Here is a 20,902-nt window from a genome sequence, read left to right on the forward strand (position 1 = left end):
AGAGGGGTTCTGTTTCTTCGTAAGATAAGGCACTGACAGAAAATTTCTTAGGTAAAAGGCTGCATAAGAATCTCTTGCCATTTACAAAAAGAAACGTTGTCATCCATAAATGGTCCATATCTAGGCTCAGTTAGGTAGACCCTGAAAAGTTAAGGACTGATCCCTCAAAGCTACATTATTACCAGAAACAATTATAATTCATTCTGAGGCCTTATGGCACATTAGGAAAAGAGGGAGGAAAACAGTCTGGGCACAGAAAGGCATCAGACATTGCTTGTTTTATTCCACTTGTCAAAGAACGTGGACCGTTCAACAAGCGTCATCAAAAAGATAGTGCTGGCTCAGGATTCCAAATTCTCTTGATGGTTGATGACCATGATGGGTGTTATCTATTTTGTTTCCCCCTTTGGAGCTCATGCACAATTTAAAAATGCTACCAGCAACAGTCATTAAAGAGCATACAGAAGTCCTCACCTATGGCTACGCCTAAGGCTCTTCAAAGAGAGGGCTATTTAATGTTCTCGATCACCGCAATCTCCTCGCCTGCACAGTGGGGCGTCAATCCGTTCAAATAGATACTCTCAGTTTTCAGTAAGGGAGGCAGGACGTCCCTCTCGCTGGCCAGGTGATTCACGGACAGGGTCCTCCTGCACGGGGTCAGCTCTTGGTTGTGGTTCCCGGCGAGTTCCGCCGACAGCTTCCGCTTAATGGAGGTGGCGCGCTGGAACTTGTCGTAGATCTCCACGCTCAGGCGCCTCCTGGTCTCCTTGAACTCGGCGGTGACGTTTGCCGTCCACTCAGCGGCGTGGGCTCTGAACTCTCCCACCTGGAGCACGCACGCGGAGAAAACACAGACACCAACACGACAGTCAGCATTTTGTGTGCCTTCTCTCTCGAGCGTTTTATTGTGTTTTAAAAAGGAGATCGGAGCCTTTCGAAATACCGGAGGTCTGAGGATTGGTGTGATTACGCACGCGGTGCAGCGTGAGGCTCCTTTTGACATAGATACCGCTCTACAAATTAATCCGTGAACTTAAACCCTCGAAACCGAATTGTATTAGAGGTGCTAGATGTGCCTCTGTCACTGAAGCTTCTGCAGCTGTAAAAAGGCAATCTCTAACTTTTTGAGACGTTGTGGGTTATTTTTTCATCTGTAATTTCCAGAAGTATTTGAACGTAGAAAAGGCAGTCAGACACCGGTAGGAGCAGCAAGACCGAGTAAAAGCCCAGAATGTGAACCCCGGTGACCTGGTTGGTGCCGGTAGCGATGCTGTGTTTGCTCGGGATGCAAACACAGGTTTGAGAGGGCGGAAGTGGTGTGTGCAAGAACTTTGTGTCCAGCCCCGCACTGGCGTCATCTGGGAACTCTCTGTTTACTAAATGAACAGTAAAATATTTTGTTTCTGCTTTCAGGGAAAGCAAAGGAAGGAGAGCTGGCAAGCCCACTTTGAGGCCCATTTGGAGACTAAGTCCAAGGCCTAGTTTCTGAATGAACGTTTGCGGAATTGGGGAAGTTACTCAACCCATCCCAGCAGCCGCTTACTCGGGGGTAGGACAGCTATCTTCAGGGCACAACCGTCTTCTCTGTATACTGACTGTACTTACTTCCTCCCCCATTCTGATTGTCATTAATGTTTTTACAGAAATGGTCTTACATGAAACACATTGTTTTGCAAATGGCTTTTTTCCCCCACTTAACCAATTTTAGTCATTTGGTCCTAATAGTATCCATTAGTGCTGCCTCACAGTTTGTATCAGCTGATAAAAACGGAGGGGGAGGGGGATGACAACCTCCAGGTCCTGTTCTGTCGCTCACATTCTGTGTGTCCACAGGCAAGCCATTTTTTACCTTTTTTGAACTTTAGGTTCCTTATCTATAAAATAAGGGTAATAATGGTTTCATAGGAGAGATAAGCGATGTGCGTGTGTCTCCTTAAAATATAAAGGACTACAAAATTACTAACTATGACAGTGAGGCTGGTGATAATATGGCTTGCCAGGGGTACTTTGAGAGCTTAAAGCAGAATACCAGAAACAGATTGAAAAAATGGGACATTTCTCCCTGGAATGTAATTCACAGTTTCTAAGCATCTAGTGGAGACGTGGTCTGAGGTCTCTTGGCAGGTCTCCCCAGAAATGCAACGGATTACCTAACCCTGGGTTACATGGAACTTTAAGCCATGAGGCGCTTTGGACATGTTGAAGACATATGTAAACGATACTGCTGAACCGTCGTCCTGGTCAGATGCACTGGGTGATGCACTTCATTAGTCAAAGGAAGGCTAAGGCAAGAGAGTGATTATGTTTATGTTCTGCTCATTTTTACAACTGGGATAATATTTTAAAAACTAATGGTGAATTCAGTATAGAACTCAATAAACATTTACTCATAATAAAAAGGACTGTCACTGTTAACGCGGGTCTATGTCATGGGATTGTGTAAAATTCTGTATATATGTATAGTGCCTACTATGTGCTGGATGGTGCTCTTTCAAAAATGTTAACTTACTTCATCACCTTGAGGATGGTTCTTTCCCCCATTTGACAGAAGAAACTGAGGCTACAGAGGTTAAAACACTTAAGACACACAGTAAATATGTGCTGAAGCCAGAATTCAAACTTGGAGGCCTAGCTCCACCATATTATTCTGCCTTGCCAGTAAAATATATATATTTTTTAATTTTTGTAATGTTTATTTATTTTTGAGAGAGAGAGAGAGAGAGTGTGAGTGGGGGAGGAGCAGAGAGAGAAGGAGACACAGAATCCGAAGCAGGCTCCAGGCTCTGAGCTGTCAGCACAGAGCCCGACGTGGAGCTTGAACTCCTGAACTACTAGATCATGACCTGAGCTGAAGTTGGACACTTAACTGACTGAGCCACCCAGGTGCCCTGCCAGTAAAATCTTATTAATTTTAAGGACTAAACGTCTTTTGGAGGAGCAAAAGGCAAATTCACATCGTATGGAAATCTGCTCCATTGCCAGTTTATATATTAGGGTGAGGATAGTCTGTCACGGTTTCCTAAAGACACTGGGAGAATAAAAGTTTTTCCAGTTCCCGCTCTAGGGCTACTTATGTAAAACAACAGTGGTATCTGTTTCCTCTCTACTGTGCCCTGATTTTTCTATTATTCTTCACGATACTGGACTTGAGGAATGTAGCCACTCAAACTCAAAACTTGAAAGTAAGGAAGAAGAAAAAGAGAAAAATAAAAGAGAGTCCCTCAGAAACCAAACCAAGGCCATCAAAATAATTAGTTATTCCTGTTTCTTAAAAAAAATATCCTGACCTTACAGAATTGTCTATAGCAATATAGTCATTATTGATCAAATAACAGTATCCTATGGTCCCGTTTCTGTTAATAAGGATGAAACTGTATATTGAAACTCTAAAGGTGCTCTTTTGTTTCCAAAGAAATTAGAATGTCACATTTATATAAGTAAAATTTTTCTTGATTGAAATGTTAATGCTTGTGGTGTTCTGGAGAATTACAATGAATTCTTATGCACTAAAACATTTTTTGTCTCATTGGATTTTTATAAAAATCTTTCAATCACTTAATCAAATAGTATCTCATCTGCCTAAAACTAAGCAGTCTACACTACTTAGTAATGAAGCAGAGGACCCAAAACGAGCAAAAATAGCTCCTAAAGGATCACAGTGAATGTTCCTGCAGCTTAGGCACTTGACTCGGAGAAGAGGTCTTCCCCCAGATTCCATGTGTCCCGGATTTGTACACGGTGCTCACAGGCCATGTGATCTGATTTATAAGCAAAGGAAGAAAATGGAGTGCTACAGTCACTTGCCCTCTGAACTCTAAGGGAACTGCTCTTACCCTTGTCACTAAATTTACAGTGGACCGTTCTTTGTCCCTGCTCTGCCTGGTCTTCACCAAAGGGTTTTGCTGACTACTGCCTCCCTTCCAATCAATCTTTGGTCCTAGTTTCCAAATCAGCACCCTCTCAAGGTGTTGCTTTACCACGTAGGCTAATTCTTCTCAATCACCTTGGGGACTCACTTTCTTTTACCTTTTCCTTGACTATCTTTGTTCCCCAGAGTTCTAGTCTTCTCATTTTCCCTGGATGATTGTCTCTTTCCAGTGGTTTCAATTACCATCTGCCTGCTGATGACTACCAAAATACCTATTTCCAGGTCTAATCCCTGACCGAATTCTGTATCCATACAACCTTCATTTTAGATGACGTCTCGGCATCTCAAACTCAGCCTATCTCCAAATGAAATCATTTAACTTCTCCAACCTGTTCTTAGTTAATTGCTTATCACAGTGAACAGTACCATTAACCACTGCATTTCCCAGGCTGAACTTCAATATAATCCTTTGTTCTTCCTCTCACTCAATCTTATGTCAAATCAGCCTTGAGTCTTCCCAATTTCCCTCTTTTTCTCTCAATTCCTTTCACTTTTCTCTATTCCTGTTGTCAAAACTGTGGTCCTGTCTACCGTTTTGGCCCATCTGTATTGCTTCAGCAGCCTCCTAACCAGTCTTGCTGACTTATGTCCACCTCTCTCAAATGCATTATCCACACAGCAGTTACAGTGAGTTCCCTTTAATAAACACGAATCGATCAGGTACTTTCCCTTGTATAAAACCATTCAACTGATTCCTGCTTCACTTAGGAGAAAGTCCAAACTCTTTCAAGTGGCTCATATGTTCTAGGGTCTACCTATTTCGGCCTCAATTCTAACCATCATCCTTCTCAAAGTCTATTCTTAGGGGCCATCTTGAACATTCATTTCCTCAAACACACCACTCATTCTTTTGCCTTTATTCATTCACTGGTTATTATTCTCTCTGGAGAATAATATTGAATGCCTATTATGAAGAGTAGTGTTCCCAAGTCCTTCTCTAGTGCCTAGTGCATTTCCTACTCATCCTAAACTAGTCACCCTAGACTGCTTCCCGGAGCCATTCCCTGACCTCCCCCGCCCCGCCCCCAGACTACATCAGGGTCATTACAGCAGTCTGTACTTCCCTAGCATTACTCTCATCACAATGTATTACAATTATTAGTTTCATTGCTCTCTTGGCTTCATGGTGATGAAAAGATATGTCTGCTGTATCCTATTCAGCTTTCCCAGAACACAGAAGAGTGTAGATAGTGGGGATTTAGTAAGGGTTTCTTGGACAAATGAATGAATGAATGGCAGACCAGTCAGTCATGTTTGGAAACCAAGCTCCAATAAGAAGAGTGTGCCTCCTGGTTGACTCTGATGGGATAATCCTGTTCCTTTCAGGAGAAAGATACAGCCAGGTCTATTCATAGTAAACGTTCAAAGTATGTGTCCTCAAACTTTTTAGACTTTGTAGAGTCTCCTCACCATTCTAAGAATGGTTCTCAAAGTGAAGAACATCATTTAAATAAAAACCCCTTTAAATCAAAGTAAAAATCAGAATTCACCATTTTGTGTGACAATACCTGACTAGGCTATCCCAGAACCTGGCTGCAACATCATTATGTATATAACATTTAAAGTTAAAGAAGGGTTAGTGCTTTTATTTTGGAAGAATCACCAATATCTTCGTCTGCCACTATGAACACTTGCTAAGCATCTAATAGCTTTTCAGGGTAGCAAAGTCTCATGATTACAGAGGTCCAGTATTTGCCTCTTCAGTAGTGGTTCCAAGCCCTAGAATCTTCAGGTTCTCTAAAGTATCTGAAATAATACCAAGGAGGCCCTTGATATGGTAGCAACATAATTTAAAACCAAGCACTTGCCATATTTCAACTTCTTTCAGGGCAATTTACCTAAATCACATAAGATTGACAGGATGGCCTAAGAAAGATGAAAGTTCACGACTTTAGAAACTTGCAATTTATGAAGTTCACAGGAAGCTCATTTGTAATCATAAGGAGTATTTATCACTCCATTGACTCTAAATCAACCAACGACATGGCAGATTCTTTGAGGGTAAAGATCACTGGCCAATTTCTTATCAAGCTCACCCTTTCTTCCCCCTTCACATTGCAGCTTCTGGGATAATGCTTCGAATAGAGTAATTTAAAGTTTAGTTTTCTCAATCTAGATGGTAAGCTTAATGACAGAAACTATGCATCCTATTTATTTCTTCTTCTCATAAAAGTGCCCAACATGGTAATTTGAGCAAACTAGACTCCTGGATGCTCTCTGACCGACTAGTGAGAAATCTGTGGCTGCTGACTGACACAGCCCTCTTCCTGAATACAGACACTCTCAGGGACTCGCCTATGAAGCTGCTATTTGCATAAGTTCTAGATCAATGTGTGCTGGTACAGCCTGAAGAGAAAGCAATTTATAAATCAATTTTACTAATCACTAAAATGTTCATATCCTTTGATGAAAGTCAATTCATAGAAATTTATCCTGGACAAGAATTTTTGCCAAAGGGAAAAAATACGTATGGAGATATCCTCTGAACTATACTTTGAATTGCACAATAATATTGAGATTAGTAAAGGTCATTTAAGAAGCCAGTGTTCATGAGAAGTCCTCAGCTTGAGAAACTATTTTCTCTTATTATGTTGTGTTGAGTAAAGTGATGAAGAAAGTAAAATTATGTCTCTATTTTGATTACAACTATCAAATGTTGTATGTAGAATGTATGAATGTATACAGGCAAGGGTAGTAGAAACAACAGTATGTAAAAATGGCAACTGTAGATTTCAACAGTCCCATATTGAATGCCTATTATGAAACAGATCCTGGGCTTACTGCTGACTTTCTTGAGTTGCAGAAATTTTTGAGTAGTTTCTTGTTTCCTTTTAAATCTCCCCTTACTGATGTTATAGTACTACCTGTGTAGATTCAGTGTCTAGCATACCCAGCCCTGAAAAAAGCTTGTGAGGGCAGAGTTCTCTATGGAATGCTTTTTATTTGCTCAACACATGTACCAGAATTGGATTGCAGTTGCCACTGGGAGTTTTTCTCAGCCAGACATCAAAGAAAAAAATATACCTTGCAGGAATCTTTAAAGTTACAAAGAAAAAAATGCCTGAGAATCAGTAAGATGTAAAGGCGGCCTCCAGAAGGGGAGAAAATATTTGCCAATCCTATTATCTGATAAGAGGTTAATATCCAAAATATATAAAGAACTCCTACAACTCAACAGCAAAAAAAAAACAAGCAATCTGATGAAAATAATAGGCAGAGGATCTGAATAGACATTTTTCCAAAGAAGATACACAGAGCCCCAGCACGTACATGAGGTGTTCAACATCACCCATCATCAGGGAAATGCAATTCAAAACCACCACGAGATATCCCCTCATACCTGTTAGAACAGCGAGTATGAAAAAGATAAGAAGTAACAAGCTTTGGCCAGGATGTGGAGAAAAGGCAACCCTTGTGCACTGTTGGCGGGACTGCAAATTGCTGCAGCCACTCTGAAAATAGTATGTGGGTTCCTCAAAAAATTAAAAATAGAACTAGCATATGATACAGCAATTCCACTTCTCAGCATTTATCCAAAGAAGATGAAACCACTTGCTCAAAAAGATATATGCACCCTCATGTTCACTGCAGTATTATTTGCAAGAGCCAAGACATGGAAACAACCTAAGTGTCCATCGATGGATGAATGGATAAAGAAACTGTGGTGTATATATAAATATATTCAGTCATAAAAAATGAGATCTTGCCATTTGCAACAACATAGATGGAACTTGAAGGCATTATGCTAAGTGAAATAAGTCAGAGGAAGACAAATATCATATAATCATATGATCTCATTCACATGTGGAATCTTACACACACACACCAAGCTCACAGATAACAGAAGAGACTAATGGTTGCCATAGGCAGGAATAGCAGGGTGGGCAAAATGGGTGAAAGGAGTTTAAATGTACAAACTTTTAGTTATAAATAAGTCATGGGGATATAATGTACAGCATGGCAACTATAATTAATAACACCATACTGCATATTTGAAAGTTGCTAAGAGAGTAGATCTTAAGAGTTCTCACCAATAAGATTAAAAAATTCTGTTAACTATGTATGGTGATGGACTGGTGGTGATCATTTTGCAATATATACAAATACTGAATCGTTATTTAGTATACACGAAAGTAATGTCATGTTGTATGTCAATTATACCTCAAATAAAGAAATTAAAAAATAAAATATTCTTAAAAAGACGGAGAATATTTGAATCACTACTTCTGAATCTTTACCTTGTTTACTAAAGTATAATCCATTACACTTTACATCTAGGTGTGATGACTTTCATATTTATTAGTGATTTCACTTCTGAAAGTTTCCTTGTCTCTACCCCAGGTCAGTCTTCACCAGAATAGTCTTTCCTGGTAACAGAAAGTGTAATGACCTAAAGAGAATGCTCAGTGTTCTAAGTTTGAAAAATTTTCTTTTTAATTTCAGGTCTTTTAAATGTTTGGTCTTTATGAACTGCATTTCTAAGGTTATTTTCCTTCAAGCAACTCTGCAAAATACCAGCTACATGTTTTTATTTTATTTTATTTTTTTTTATTTTTCCAAGAGAGTAAAGCTGATTCGTGAGGAGCAGTAATGCCTTATACTTTCTTTTCCCTTCTGTTCTGTGTCTGAGCCATGCTTCTGTGACAGGAAGACACAATCCTAGCCTGATTTTTGATAAGAGAATAGATTCCAGGGTGCAGGTGTCCTCTCAACAAGGCAAAAGCCACTGTCTCTTCATCGGCTGGGGTTCCCTGAAAAATTGCTGTTGAATATTAACTAATATGCAAGGGGTTCTACAATTTTATTTTTTAAAAGTGTTTATTTATTTTGAGAAGGGGGGAGGGGCAGAGAGAGGAAGAGAGAGAAACCCATGCAGGCTCTGTGCTGTCAGCACAGGGGGCTCTATAATTTTAAACCATGCTGTTCATGAGTCCTGTTTTTTTTTTTTTTTTATAAAATTCAACAATCACCATGGGATTAAATCTTATTTCATTTTAATCTGCTGCTTAATTTATCAAATAAACTCAAATCCCTCCAATTTAGAATAATTCTAACCTGAATTATTTATTTACCTTAACTCTCTATTTCACTTTGAACAAGTCTTTAGCCCTTCCATACATTTCCATTAAGCTGGAAAACCTAGCGTTCTCTGCTTTAGCTTTTCACCTAAAATCATAACTATCCTACTTTCCCACCGACCCATTAGCTTTGAAATTCTACAGCATTCTTTATAGAGTTTTTGGTTTTCAGATCATTAATAGTAATAAAAAGTTGCTCATGTTCTGCATTGTCCATTTCCAAAGACTGAATATCTCAGCGACATTTTTTCCCCAATTACTTGCAGGCAGCTGCTCTAGAGTGGAGATTTGTGGTACAGTTTGGAAAGTCGGCAACAGTGGCTCCACTAGTCCTCTGTGTTAAGGTAGCAATTCAAATTTCCTTTCCTTCACATCGCTTTCCACCAGTCACTTCCCTCGAATGACTCCCTTCCATTCTCAGTTCATGAACAAGGCCAATTTTTGCAATTCTACAATCTTTGCTAGTCAGTTTCTCCCTACAGACCTTACCCTACCTTATCTCTATTTTCTCTTCTAATTGGTTTTTTCTTTCCATGTGTGCTCAATTAACTATGAATAATAATCACTCATTATAGGTAAGCCAGTCCCTTTCATAGAGTCATAACTAGATGAGGAATTTCTATCTGAAACTCTGTAAGGTTTTTGTAAGTTTTTTTCCAATTAACAAAAGCCAACTCAACTACTGGATAATACTTGGAAGAACTTCAACTTTTCTTAAAAAAAAACATTTTTTAGGGGCGCCTGGGTGGCTCCGTCAGTGAAGCGTCCCACTCTTGGTTTCAGCTCAGGCCATGATCTCATAGTTTGTAAGACTCTCATATCAGGCTCTGAAGGTGCGGAGGCTGCTTGGGATTTTCTCTTTCTCCCTTTGTCTCTGTCCCTCCTGCTCTCACACTCTCTCAAACTAAAAACCCCCAACATTTTTTAATGTGCAGATCTAACCACTGATATTTTAAAAGTTTTTGCTTAAGTTTCAGTTAATCCACATAGAGTGTAGTGTTTGTTTAGGTGTACAATATAGTGATTCAACACCTCCATACAACACCCAGTGCTCATCACAAGTGCCCTCCTTCATCCCCATCACCTATTTCACACCCCCCCCCCCCCCCCCCCCCCCGCCGGGAACCATCAGTTTGTTCTCTATAGTTAAGTCTGTTTCCTGGTTTGTCTCTCCCTGTCTCTTTTCGTTTTCCCTTGTTCATTGGTTTTGTTTCTTAAATTCCACATGAGTGAAATCATATGGTATTTCTCTTTCTCTGACTTATTTCACTTAGCGTAATACTCTCGCTCCATCACGTCGTGGCAAGTGGCAAGATTTCATTCTTTTTTATGGCTAATATTCAGTTGTACTGCTTTGACATGCTAGGGTAACATGGCCAGAGACCTTTCTCCCTGAAGGATGGCTTCCAAAGAATCTAAAGCCAAGTTGAGCATTTAGGATTTAATGGCCATTTTGTCGTCTTCACCAGGAATAAGACTAAAGAGGTTTTTCTTGTCTTTCTCCAATGCATTTTCCTGCTCTTTGACGGTGGGATGTTAATTTCTTTTTCTCAGTGTTCAAACAATGTATCTTAAAGACATGAGGGAAATTAAAAACTAAAAGCAAGTAGCTGAGTTGAAAACTTTCTTCTGGTTAAATTTGTGAAAAAAATTTAAAGATTACTTTGCATTCCAATTTCAGAGGTTGCCTAGCCTGTAATTCTTGACAATTATTATTAATTCATTTTCTGAAGTATTGACATTTCATCGTATTGTTGAACTGCACTGTTAAAAAGACCAAAGTAGTCTCTTTACCAACTAGGGTAAAACAAACAAACACAACTGAAAGGATTGCTAAGTGTCACGTTATCTTCACGGAATGGCACATGTTTTTCTCTGGTTTTCAGGAAAGTATATGTAATATTCATAATGCCTCTTTAATATAAACTACTTTTTTTAGTTAGCAATTTCACCAGTTCTTTTTTTAAAAAAAAATTAATGTTTATTTTTGAGAGAGAGAGAAAGGGAGAGAGAGAGAAAGAATGAGTGGCCGAAGGGCAGAGAGAGAGGGAGACACAGAATCTGAGGCAGGCTCCAGGCTCTGAGCTGTCAGCACAGAGCCCGATGCGGGGCTCGAACCCACGAACCGTGAGATCATGAACTGAGCCTAAGTTGGATGCTTAACCGACTGAGCCACCCAGGTGCCCTTCTCCAATTCTTAATACCACACAGATTAACATAATTGTATAAGGATTAAGTACAATAGTTTTAATAAAACAATGTCAAGAAAAATAATAATACTAATATTAATATTATGATTTTAAATATCTTTCTTGTAAAATATTTGCAAGTATTAAATATAATGTTAACTGTTTTAATAAGGTGGGGCTGCAAAATCTACAAAGTCACTTGTAGACTAGACTCAACTTCTTAATTGTTGTGACATACTGGCAGTGTATCACTGAATATTCTTAAAATTCTCCCCTCTGGTCTGGTACTGGAGTTAACTTTTTTTTTTAAGTTTATTTATTTTTGGAGAGTCAGAACATGAGGGGGTGAGGAGCAGAGAGAGAGAGGGAAGATCTCAAGCAGGCTCCATGCCAGCCATCAGCGCAGAGCCCATGTGGGGCTCAAACTTTTGAAACTGTGAGATCATGACCTGAGCGGAAATCAAGAGTGAGGCTTAACAAACTGAGCCACGCATGAGCCCCTGTTACTGTAGTTACTTTAACAGTCTGTATTATGGAGCTCATGCAACCTCCAGAACGTTTTATTGTACTGTAAAGATAGGGATATTAACGTTTATTTTTGAGACAGAGAGAGACAGAGCATGAATGGGGAAGGGTCAGAGAGAGAGAGGGAGACACAGAATCTGAAACAGGCTCCAGGCTCTGAGCAGTCAGCACAGAGCCCGACGTGGGGCTCGAACTCACGGACTGCGAGATCATGACCTGAGCCGAAGTCGGCCGCTTAACCCACCCAGGCGCCCCAAGATAGGGATATTAAAATTCATGAAACAATATAAAATAATTTATGTACTTTTTTCCAAAATATCACATACACATGACTCAATTAGCTAGATATTTGTCTGTCACTACAATGTAGAAACTCTGTGATAGGGTGGGGGTGATGGTGGGGAATCCTGTATTTGTTGTTTTCTTAAAGGTATCTCGCTGTGTGAAAAATAACCAGTCAAAAGTAAAAACTGAATGAAGGGGTGATGGAACTTTATAAGCATTTGCCACAAAATCAACTCATTACATACTTAATAAAATAAAAGCATTGACTGAGGTTTTCAAAACTCTTTCAAGAAACCTGGATTTAAGAGTAGCTTCCTTATAACAAAAGGGCATTTTATGTTCATATAGAAATACAAGACCTGTCCACTAAAAAAATGCTTTTGCTTCCTTTCATCTTTTGTTTTCCTTATTATTATTATTTTTTTTTATTTAAAAAAAGTTTTTTTAAAGTTTTTTATTTTATTTTTGGGACAGAGAGAGACAGAGCATGAGTAGGGGAGGGGCAGAGAGAGAGGGAGACACAGAATCGGAAGCAGGCTCCAGGCTCTGAGCCATCAGCCCAGAGCCCGACGTGGGGCTCGAACCCACGGACCGCGAGATCGTGACCTGGCTGAAGTCGGACGCTTAACCAACTGCGCCACCCAGGCGCCCCTCCTTATTATTATTTTTTAAAAATTTAATGTTTGTTTATCTTTGAGAGAGACACAGAGTGAGAGTGGGAGAGGGGCAGAGAGAGAAGACACAGAATCCAATACAGGCTCTAGGCTCTGAGCTGTCAGCATGGGGCTTGAACTCCCAAACCACGAGATCATGACCTGAGCCAAGGTCAGACGCTTAACCTACTGAGCCACCCTGGTGGCTTCCCTTCTTAAGCAGTCCTATAGGAATTAGGGGAAGCAGACCAGGGAGCCGGCAGGGTGGTGGCGGCGTTGGGGAATGGTGCCACAGCGCCTGAGTAGCATGTCAGAGTTAGATCGGCATGAAGGGAGCACCTGCACAAGGGTGGCAGCCAGATATGGGGTGTCAGAGCCAAAGAGGGATGGAGGGCACAACCCACACAAGGGAGGCCCAGAACATAGTGCTGGAGACCAAGCAGGGTGGGGAGGGCACTCCTGAAGGGTTGGGGGTGGGACAGCAGACAGAATAATGAAGAGGTGAGGATTTCACTGTAGAGAAAGGAATTACAAATATAAAAAAGCAGAAAATTAGAACGACCTCTTATGTCAGATTGGAACTGGGGGTGTCATTTTTTTCTGCAATTATTTTTAGTTTAGGTATAACTGACATATGGTTATATTAATTTCAGGTGTACAATGTAATGATTTGATATTTGTATATATTGCAAAAATGATCACCATAGTCCAATTAACATCCTCATGGTTTTCAAGATGCACAGATATAGAATAGAGGGGCACCTTGGTGGCTCAGTCGGTTAAGCGTCCGACTTCGGCTCAGGTCACGATCTCACAGTTTGTGAGTTCAAGCCTCGCATCAGGCTCTGTGAGGACAGCTTGGAGACTGGAGCCTGCTTCAGATTCTGTGTCTCCCTCTCTCTCTGCCCCTCCCCCACTCATGCTCTGTCTCTGTCTCTCTCTCTCAAAAATAAACATTAAAAAATTTAAAAAAGCTAAAATATGTGTATGCATGAATATATAATGTCTTCTTTAGCTCTGTCTATTCAGAGTGCCTGGAAACAGTAACAACGCCATTAAAAGCATCCAAATCTCTATTTCTAAATGTCATTACCCACTAAAAGAAACCATGGTTCCTTGGAGAAATGAATGATTCTGAGGCCATGGCAGAGAAATTTTAAGCCGACTCTAGGATGTATTATTGTGCCAGAAAGTAAAGAATTACTCAAAGGATAACGGGGATTCACCCAAAGACACAGATGACAGCTTGCAAGGGCTACTGCTGGCCAAGTCTGGGACTACTTGGGGGTCAAAATACATGATGTTTGTAACAGATGATAGCTCATGGATTACAGCAGCTTCACATAAACGCATAGAAACATAGATACATACATAAAGAAGAGTTTGAGGATGAAAAGGACAACCATAAAATCGCAAAGTACTTCCCCATATGTATTAATTACACAGGGAGAGGAATAATTATATAGCGGAGAAGCATGGCAGACACTGCTTTCTGTGATCTTGGTTAACATCTGAAAAATGGGACAATCAAAATTGTGTGGAGTGAGGGTGGAGTGAGAAGAGCTTGTTCATGTGCTATTTAGATTTATACTGGGTATCAATTACTGTGATACTTCTATTTCACTGGTGTACTTTACAAAATATATGATAGTTGTAGTTGAAAGTCAGTGTTTAAGTTCACTGACAATTATATCCTTTAAAATTATTCAACGCAAAATGAAGAATTTTAGATTTTAATGTAAAAATATGCATGGATAGACCTCACTTTTCAAAATCCTCTCAGGGAGTTCACACACACAGTGTGAGGACTACTGCTCTGAACCAATGCTTTGCAACCATGGTGTTGGCCAGCAATGGGCAAAGATTTTCTCCTCCCACCCACACCCTTCTCCTCCTCCAAAGACACAAGTTGTGGCTCACTAATTTATTCTCCACATCACCTTTCCCTATTCCTCTATCCCAGAGTTTTATGAAAAGAATGTAAATATTTTGGTACTTTTAACATGATTGATTTAGGACGTGTTACCCAACCATGAGTTTCGGGGACTGCATGGAACTCTTGCAACTATACATACACTATGAGGATTTGTGCATTTAAAAAAAAAAGTTTATATTTGAGAGAGAGAGCACAAGCAGGGGAGAGGCAGAGAGAGAAAGAAACACACACAGAATCTGAAGCAGGCTCCAGGCTCTGAGCTGTCAGCACAGAGCCTGACACGGGGCTCGAACTCACAAACTGAGAGACTATGACCTAAGCCCAAGTTGGATGCTTAACCAACTGAGTCCCCCAGGCACCTTGATTTGTGCATTTTTTACTGGGGAAGGGAATCAGAGCTCTTTGCAAACTCTCAAAGAGTATGTGACCCAGAAAAGGTTATGAACCCCTGCTATTTGAAGCAAATTCAACATTGATGTTTATAAAAGTGGAAGACCACTCCTATGTTTCATAGGTTTCATTTTATGTACTGTTTTATCTCAACTGCTTAGCCCAGTATAGGCACATTGTAGACACTTAATAAATCTCTGTCAAATAAATATCGCAGGAGCCAAAGGAATTTGGGGATGTCACAAGGAGGTTGGCAGATAACAGAGAAAAGGATGGTAAAGAGTATTATGGGAGAATGCCGTAAATTTCAAACATGGAGCGTCATGATGCAAAGGCCCATTGGATTGTTGGGAGAAAAGCGACTGCCCTCATAGTGCTTACTGGGTGAGAGAGACAATAATTTCACAAATAAATACATAATTACAAATCACTATCAAGTGCAGTTACGCCAAAGTAAGGAACATGATGAAAGCATATAAGGAGAAGGAATAATTAGACTGGATGGGTCGAATGGGTGTCTAGAGAGATATGATAATTGATCTGAGATCACAATGATCCCTGTAGTTAGCAAGGTGATGAGTGTGGAGAAGAGTGGTCAATGCCAGGGCAGAGCATGTGGGAAGGGAAGGGAGTGGAAGGGAAGGGAAGAAAGGGACACATGTGGAAAAGAGGACACGTGTGAAAAAGAGCTTGGTGCAGAGAACTGAAAGAAGGCCCATGTGGCTCAATTCTAACAAATCTACAAGATGAGGCTTGGAGAGGTGGGCAGGGCCCAAATTATGCATGACCACAGAAGTCATGTTAATTCAAAGATGTTGAACTTATTCTCAGAGCAAAGCGGGACAATCGAAGAATTTGAAGCAGAGAATAACAACGTCAAGTTTGGGTTTTGGTTTCTATGTATACACCACATGTGTTGACAAAAAAGTCCTGGGAATGCAGACAAAATAAGATTTCGACTTCTATTTATTTTTCTTAGGCTGCTACTAATATTTAATATTTTGAACGCCACAAGTGCTCTCGCTTGGTCCCTGTGGGCCATGGAGGAATGATGAGGAAAGAGCAGGACTTCGATGATGGGCAGGTTGGCAGGGGCCCCCTCACTTCATTGTTGTCAGTGTATTCTGGTGTATTGGAATTTACAGGCTATGGGCTATCGGCAATGGGGTTATAAAATCAAAATCTTTACATTGTAGGATTTCTGTAATGCTAAGTAATAAGATGGGATGTAGCCATGAAAATCTTAGGCACTAACACACTGTTACCTCGCGGCATAACACTTCAAGATCACTTATGCATTTTTTTCTTAAAGTTTGATGAGCCACTCTGCGATGACAAATGTTTTCTGTAGTGAACTTAACTTTTGGTTAGTGAACTTTTTGTCAGTGAACTTTTTGTCAGTGAACTTAACTATATGGTAGTTAGTTTGAAACAAAAAACTCATCTACTCTGTCCCTTTAGGGGATATTAAGATATATATAAAATATAAAAAAATATAAATTAAAAAAAATTTTTTTAAATGTTTATCCATCTTTGAGAGTGAGAGAGACAGAGAATGAGTGGGGGAGGGACAGAGAGAGAGAGGGAGGCAGACGCTGAATTCAAAGCAGACTCCAGGCTCTGAGCTGTCAGCACAGAGCCCAACGTGGGGCTCTAACTCACGAACTATGAGATGGTGGCCTGAGACGAAGTCAGATACTCAACCGACTGAGCCACCCAGGTGCCCTAAAAATATAAAAAAAAATTTTAAATGTGTACAATGGAAGAATTTTTTTTTAGTAGGTGTTTGGAAATGTTATTGTTATATGTGTCCCCCCAAATAGGGTGCTAATTATCACATGTCTTAAAATTCTAGTAAGCTTGGAAGAAGGGTTTTTCAAACTGTTGAAGTCTCCCAAAGGGTTTCAATGGATATTCAACACAGACTGACCTTAAAAATAACCATTTGACATCAGTACCGATGGCCATTTCCTAGCTCAAGAAAGCCATTTGCACAATTTGTGAAATGATACTGAAAAATGAGTCCAGTGTTCCACAGGCAAAATAAAAAATGTACTTCTTTCATTTAGATCTATGTGAATTACCTTTTTCAGGCATGACCACCATTAAATCAAGAATCAAAATAAACTGCACTATGCAGTAGAATTAGGAATTACCCTAATGTGGAGTGTTAAATCCAGATCTGAGAAAGCATGGGAACATACAAATCGTACTGTTCTCATTATTAATAATTTTGAGTGAAAGCAAAAAGGTTTTTGTATTATCAGTAAACACAATGAAAATATTTTAAGGTGACTTCCTTTTCATCTTCTAACATTTCTACCTTTGCATGTGTTTTTTGTTTTAATTAAATTTTTTTTTAATTTATTCATTTGTTTTGAGAGAGAGAGAGAGAGCTGGGAGGGGCAGAGAGAGGGAGAGAGAAGGAGAGAGAGAATCCCAAGCAGGTTCTGTACTGTTAGCACAGAGCCTGACTTGGGGCCTGAACTCACGAATCTACGAGATCATGACCCGAGCTGAAATCAAGAGTTGGATGCTTAACCGACTGAGCCACCCAGGCGCCCCAACATTTCTACCTTTGCATGTGTTTTAAGTATATGTGTAATATATTGGTACAGGAACACAGGAGTACACGTATGTAACTTATAAGTAAATGTGCATATGGTAGAGGCACATGCTCAAAGTCTTTTGCAAATAATGACTCACGGTAAACCTTTTGGAGACCACTGGAGAAAGGAAATGTATCACTGGGAGATGGAGAGGGAAGCCAGACACCTAGGTAGGGTGCTGCAGTTGAGGGGCATCAGGCAGGCTAATATGGAGGCTTTGGAGCTAGAGAGACAGCAGAGAAAAGCACTGATGTGTTTTGATGATACTATCCCTAGAACTTGTGATGTATGAAGCGCGGGGGCGAGGAGGAATAAAGTATCCAGGGGGATGAAACAGATTTTGGCATGAGCAAAAGAACAGGTTTCAAGTGAGATTTACTGAGAACTGAAACATGAGAGAAGAAGGATATTTGGGGGAAGGGCGTATCACAATCCCACGTGGGTCACGTGGAATTTGAGATGGTAAGTACGTAGTGAATGCTAAAGTATCCCTTGGGCTGCAGCTCTTTCCACCATACTGGGGGGATTCCAATCTGCATGTGAATGACTCACTGAGCACAACAGTCTCACTAAACTCTACCGCTACCATTCCCAGATCTATAACCTTTGCTGTAGGTCAGCGCCCATTCAAATATCCCTGTCCTGGACCTAACCTTTGCCCCAACTCCAATCTCTCTTGCTCTTTACTCTCTGACCCCCATTATTCTAAACTGTGATTCCTCTTTTTCCTGTTGTAGCTATTCCCCATCAAGCATCACTTCTATACTCTCCCAGCACCTTAAAATCCCCTCAACACTATTTGTTACATACTTTGATAGCCATGCATTCTACCATGGCTACTGTTTTTAATCTATCACGTTTCCTATTAGACGGTGGTCACTGAAGCCTGAGACTGTGACTGTGTCATCTTTCTCTCTCCAGACCTGATCTGTACCAGAAACATAGGGGCCTCCCCACAGAACTTTAAATTTTTTTTTTCAACGTTTATTTATTTTTTGGGGGACAGAGAGAGACAGAGCATGAACGGGGGAGGGGCAGAGAGAGAGGGAGACACAGAATCTGAAACAGGCTCCAGGCTCCGAGCCTGACGCGGGGCTCGAACTCACGGACCGCGAGATTGTGACCTGGCTGAAGTCGGGCGCTTAACCGACTGAGCCACCCAGGCGCCCCTCCACAGAGCTTTAAAACACTAAACTGTGCAGAGAATATTAACTACTTTTTCTTTAAGCTATTTAACCTAAATCTATCAAACTATGTAAATCACACACATCAATGCCCAAAACTCGGGGTCAGTTGGTAAACTAAAGGAGATTGTTTTAAAATGTAAAGCTAATAAATTAATTTCAAAGTCATGAAATGTAACAATATTGGCAATTTTATTCTAAGCAGTGCCAGATAGGTATTTTTTTCCTTCGGTGGTCAAAGGAAAAAGTTACTTATGCTTCTGGGGCTAAACCAGTCTCTGATCAGGCACATTACGGGAATCACTGTCAGTGCCAGTTACTGGTTTGCTGCTGGAGACTGGTACAGCGTGAAAAAAATGACGAAAAGTTGAGTAATAAAGAAGTGAGAAGAGAACAAGTCTTCATTTTGTTGTTCTTTTTTGGTGTTATTTTCAGAGGTTAATGCATTTATCTCTGAATGTATTCTCTATCAGTTTTAAAACATCTTCCTCGTATTTAAACAATGCAAAATGGAACGTGAGAGAAAATGCGTAGTATGGTCTAAGCAGAACCAAGATAGTTATGTTTCTAACTTCTTTTTCAAAAGGGAAATTTCTCTCATAAACTCTCCTACGTACAATTGCATGGGTGTGGACGGTGGACATTTCTGGACGTCTTCAGAAATAACTGATGATCTATGTGTAGATGTTCACGTCGACACATCAGACGAAAGGCAGAGGTAGCAACAGAAATATAAAACTCAAAGATATTCTCCAAAAATGGCTTCAGATAAGGGAAAGAGTAAGTAATTTACACATTTGTGTATTATGCAATACACACTGTGAATTTACACATTTATTTCACAGCCTTTGCGGTTTGCCTTTTACTCTTCACTGTTCTAACTCCTTGAAATGATACCGATTAAGGACACTAAATTTTTAGAAGGAAAAACCCAACCGATATCATTAGCGCAGAAGCAGCTTTGTTTGAAAACAGGTTACTGCCAGAGATTCTTAGTCTATATTCTGTAATTAGTCTATAATCCAAACTCTGATCTTAGTCTATACACTTTAGATGCAGCCAGTGTGATCTGAGATGTGTTGTCACTGTTAAACACAGAACCAGATACGGAAATTTTATCACAAAAAATGTAAAATATCTCATTCAGAAGTTTTACATTATTCCACATTCACATATCAAAGTGATACCAGTTTGAATACATTGGGTCAAATAAAATATATTACGAAAAATAATTTCAGGGAGCCTAGGTGGCTCAGTCGCTTAGACGTCTGACTTGGTTTCAGCTCAGGTCATGATCTCATGATGCTTGAGTTTGAGCCTCACATCTGTCAGCGCAGAGCCTGCTTGGGATCCTCCCTCTCCCTCTCTCTCTGCCTCTCCCCTGTGCTCTCTCTCAAAATAAATAAACATGAAAAAAAATTAAGAAAAAAATTTCATCTTAAAAAAATTTTTTTTAGTGAGCTTGTTAGAAAATTTCAAGTTACATATGTGGCTTGCATTTGTGCTTTGCACACATTTCTATCGTATAGTCTGGTCCATGGAATTTCCTTTCATTGCCATCTTTAAACTGGATTACAAAGAATCATGCTTTTATTCTTTTTTAAAAAATTTTAGATACAGAGAGAGAGAGAGAGAGAGAGAGAAAGAGAGAGCGCGCATGAGTCGGGAGGGGGCAGAGGGCGAAAGATAGAATCTTATGCAGTCTCAATGCTCACCTCGGAGCCTGGCATATGGGGCTCGATCCCACAACCCTGGGATCCTGACCTGAGTCAAAATCAAGAGTCAGACGCTCAACCGACTGAGCCACCAGATGCCCCGAGAATCATGCTTTTATTCGTAAATGAATGTGTAAAACAAACATTTAGGATAAAAACATAAAGGTGGTCGTGTAGTTTTGGAAAACTGCAAAACTAGAATTCTTCCTTCATTCTCTAACAAGTAAAGGAGCAGAGAGGGTGTGCAGCGTTCTCTGCACACGAAGCAAGTGTTCACAGCTGCCTTTCCCAAACCCGATCTAGCATTGCCAAATCAGCTCTACAGAAATGTGTTTGCTGTGCAGGACATGCTGTCTTAAAAGTATGACACTGTGTTTCAGTTAATGTGGCCAAACTGTAAAGCTGTTCCT

At 40.2% G+C, this 20,902-nt stretch overlaps 1 protein-coding gene across 2 annotated transcripts in view; it reads right to left on the reverse strand.

Moving 5' to 3' along the window:
- Positions 1-313: 313 nt before the first annotated feature.
- Positions 314-20,902, reverse strand: part of KCNK2 (potassium two pore domain channel subfamily K member 2) — a 193,189-nt gene continuing 172,600 nt past the window's right edge. For both annotated transcript variants that reach the window (XM_047840631.1, XM_047840633.1), the window contains exon 7: positions 314-826. In XM_047840631.1, coding sequence (XP_047696587.1) covers positions 509-826 — 318 coding nt within the window. In that variant the 3' untranslated portion in view covers positions 314-508. The remainder of the gene's footprint in view (positions 827-20,902) is intronic.

The sequence above is a fragment of the Prionailurus viverrinus genome, chromosome F1 (genome assembly GCF_022837055.1).
Source record: "Prionailurus viverrinus isolate Anna chromosome F1, UM_Priviv_1.0, whole genome shotgun sequence".
Lineage (NCBI taxonomy): Eukaryota > Metazoa > Chordata > Mammalia > Carnivora > Felidae > Prionailurus > Prionailurus viverrinus.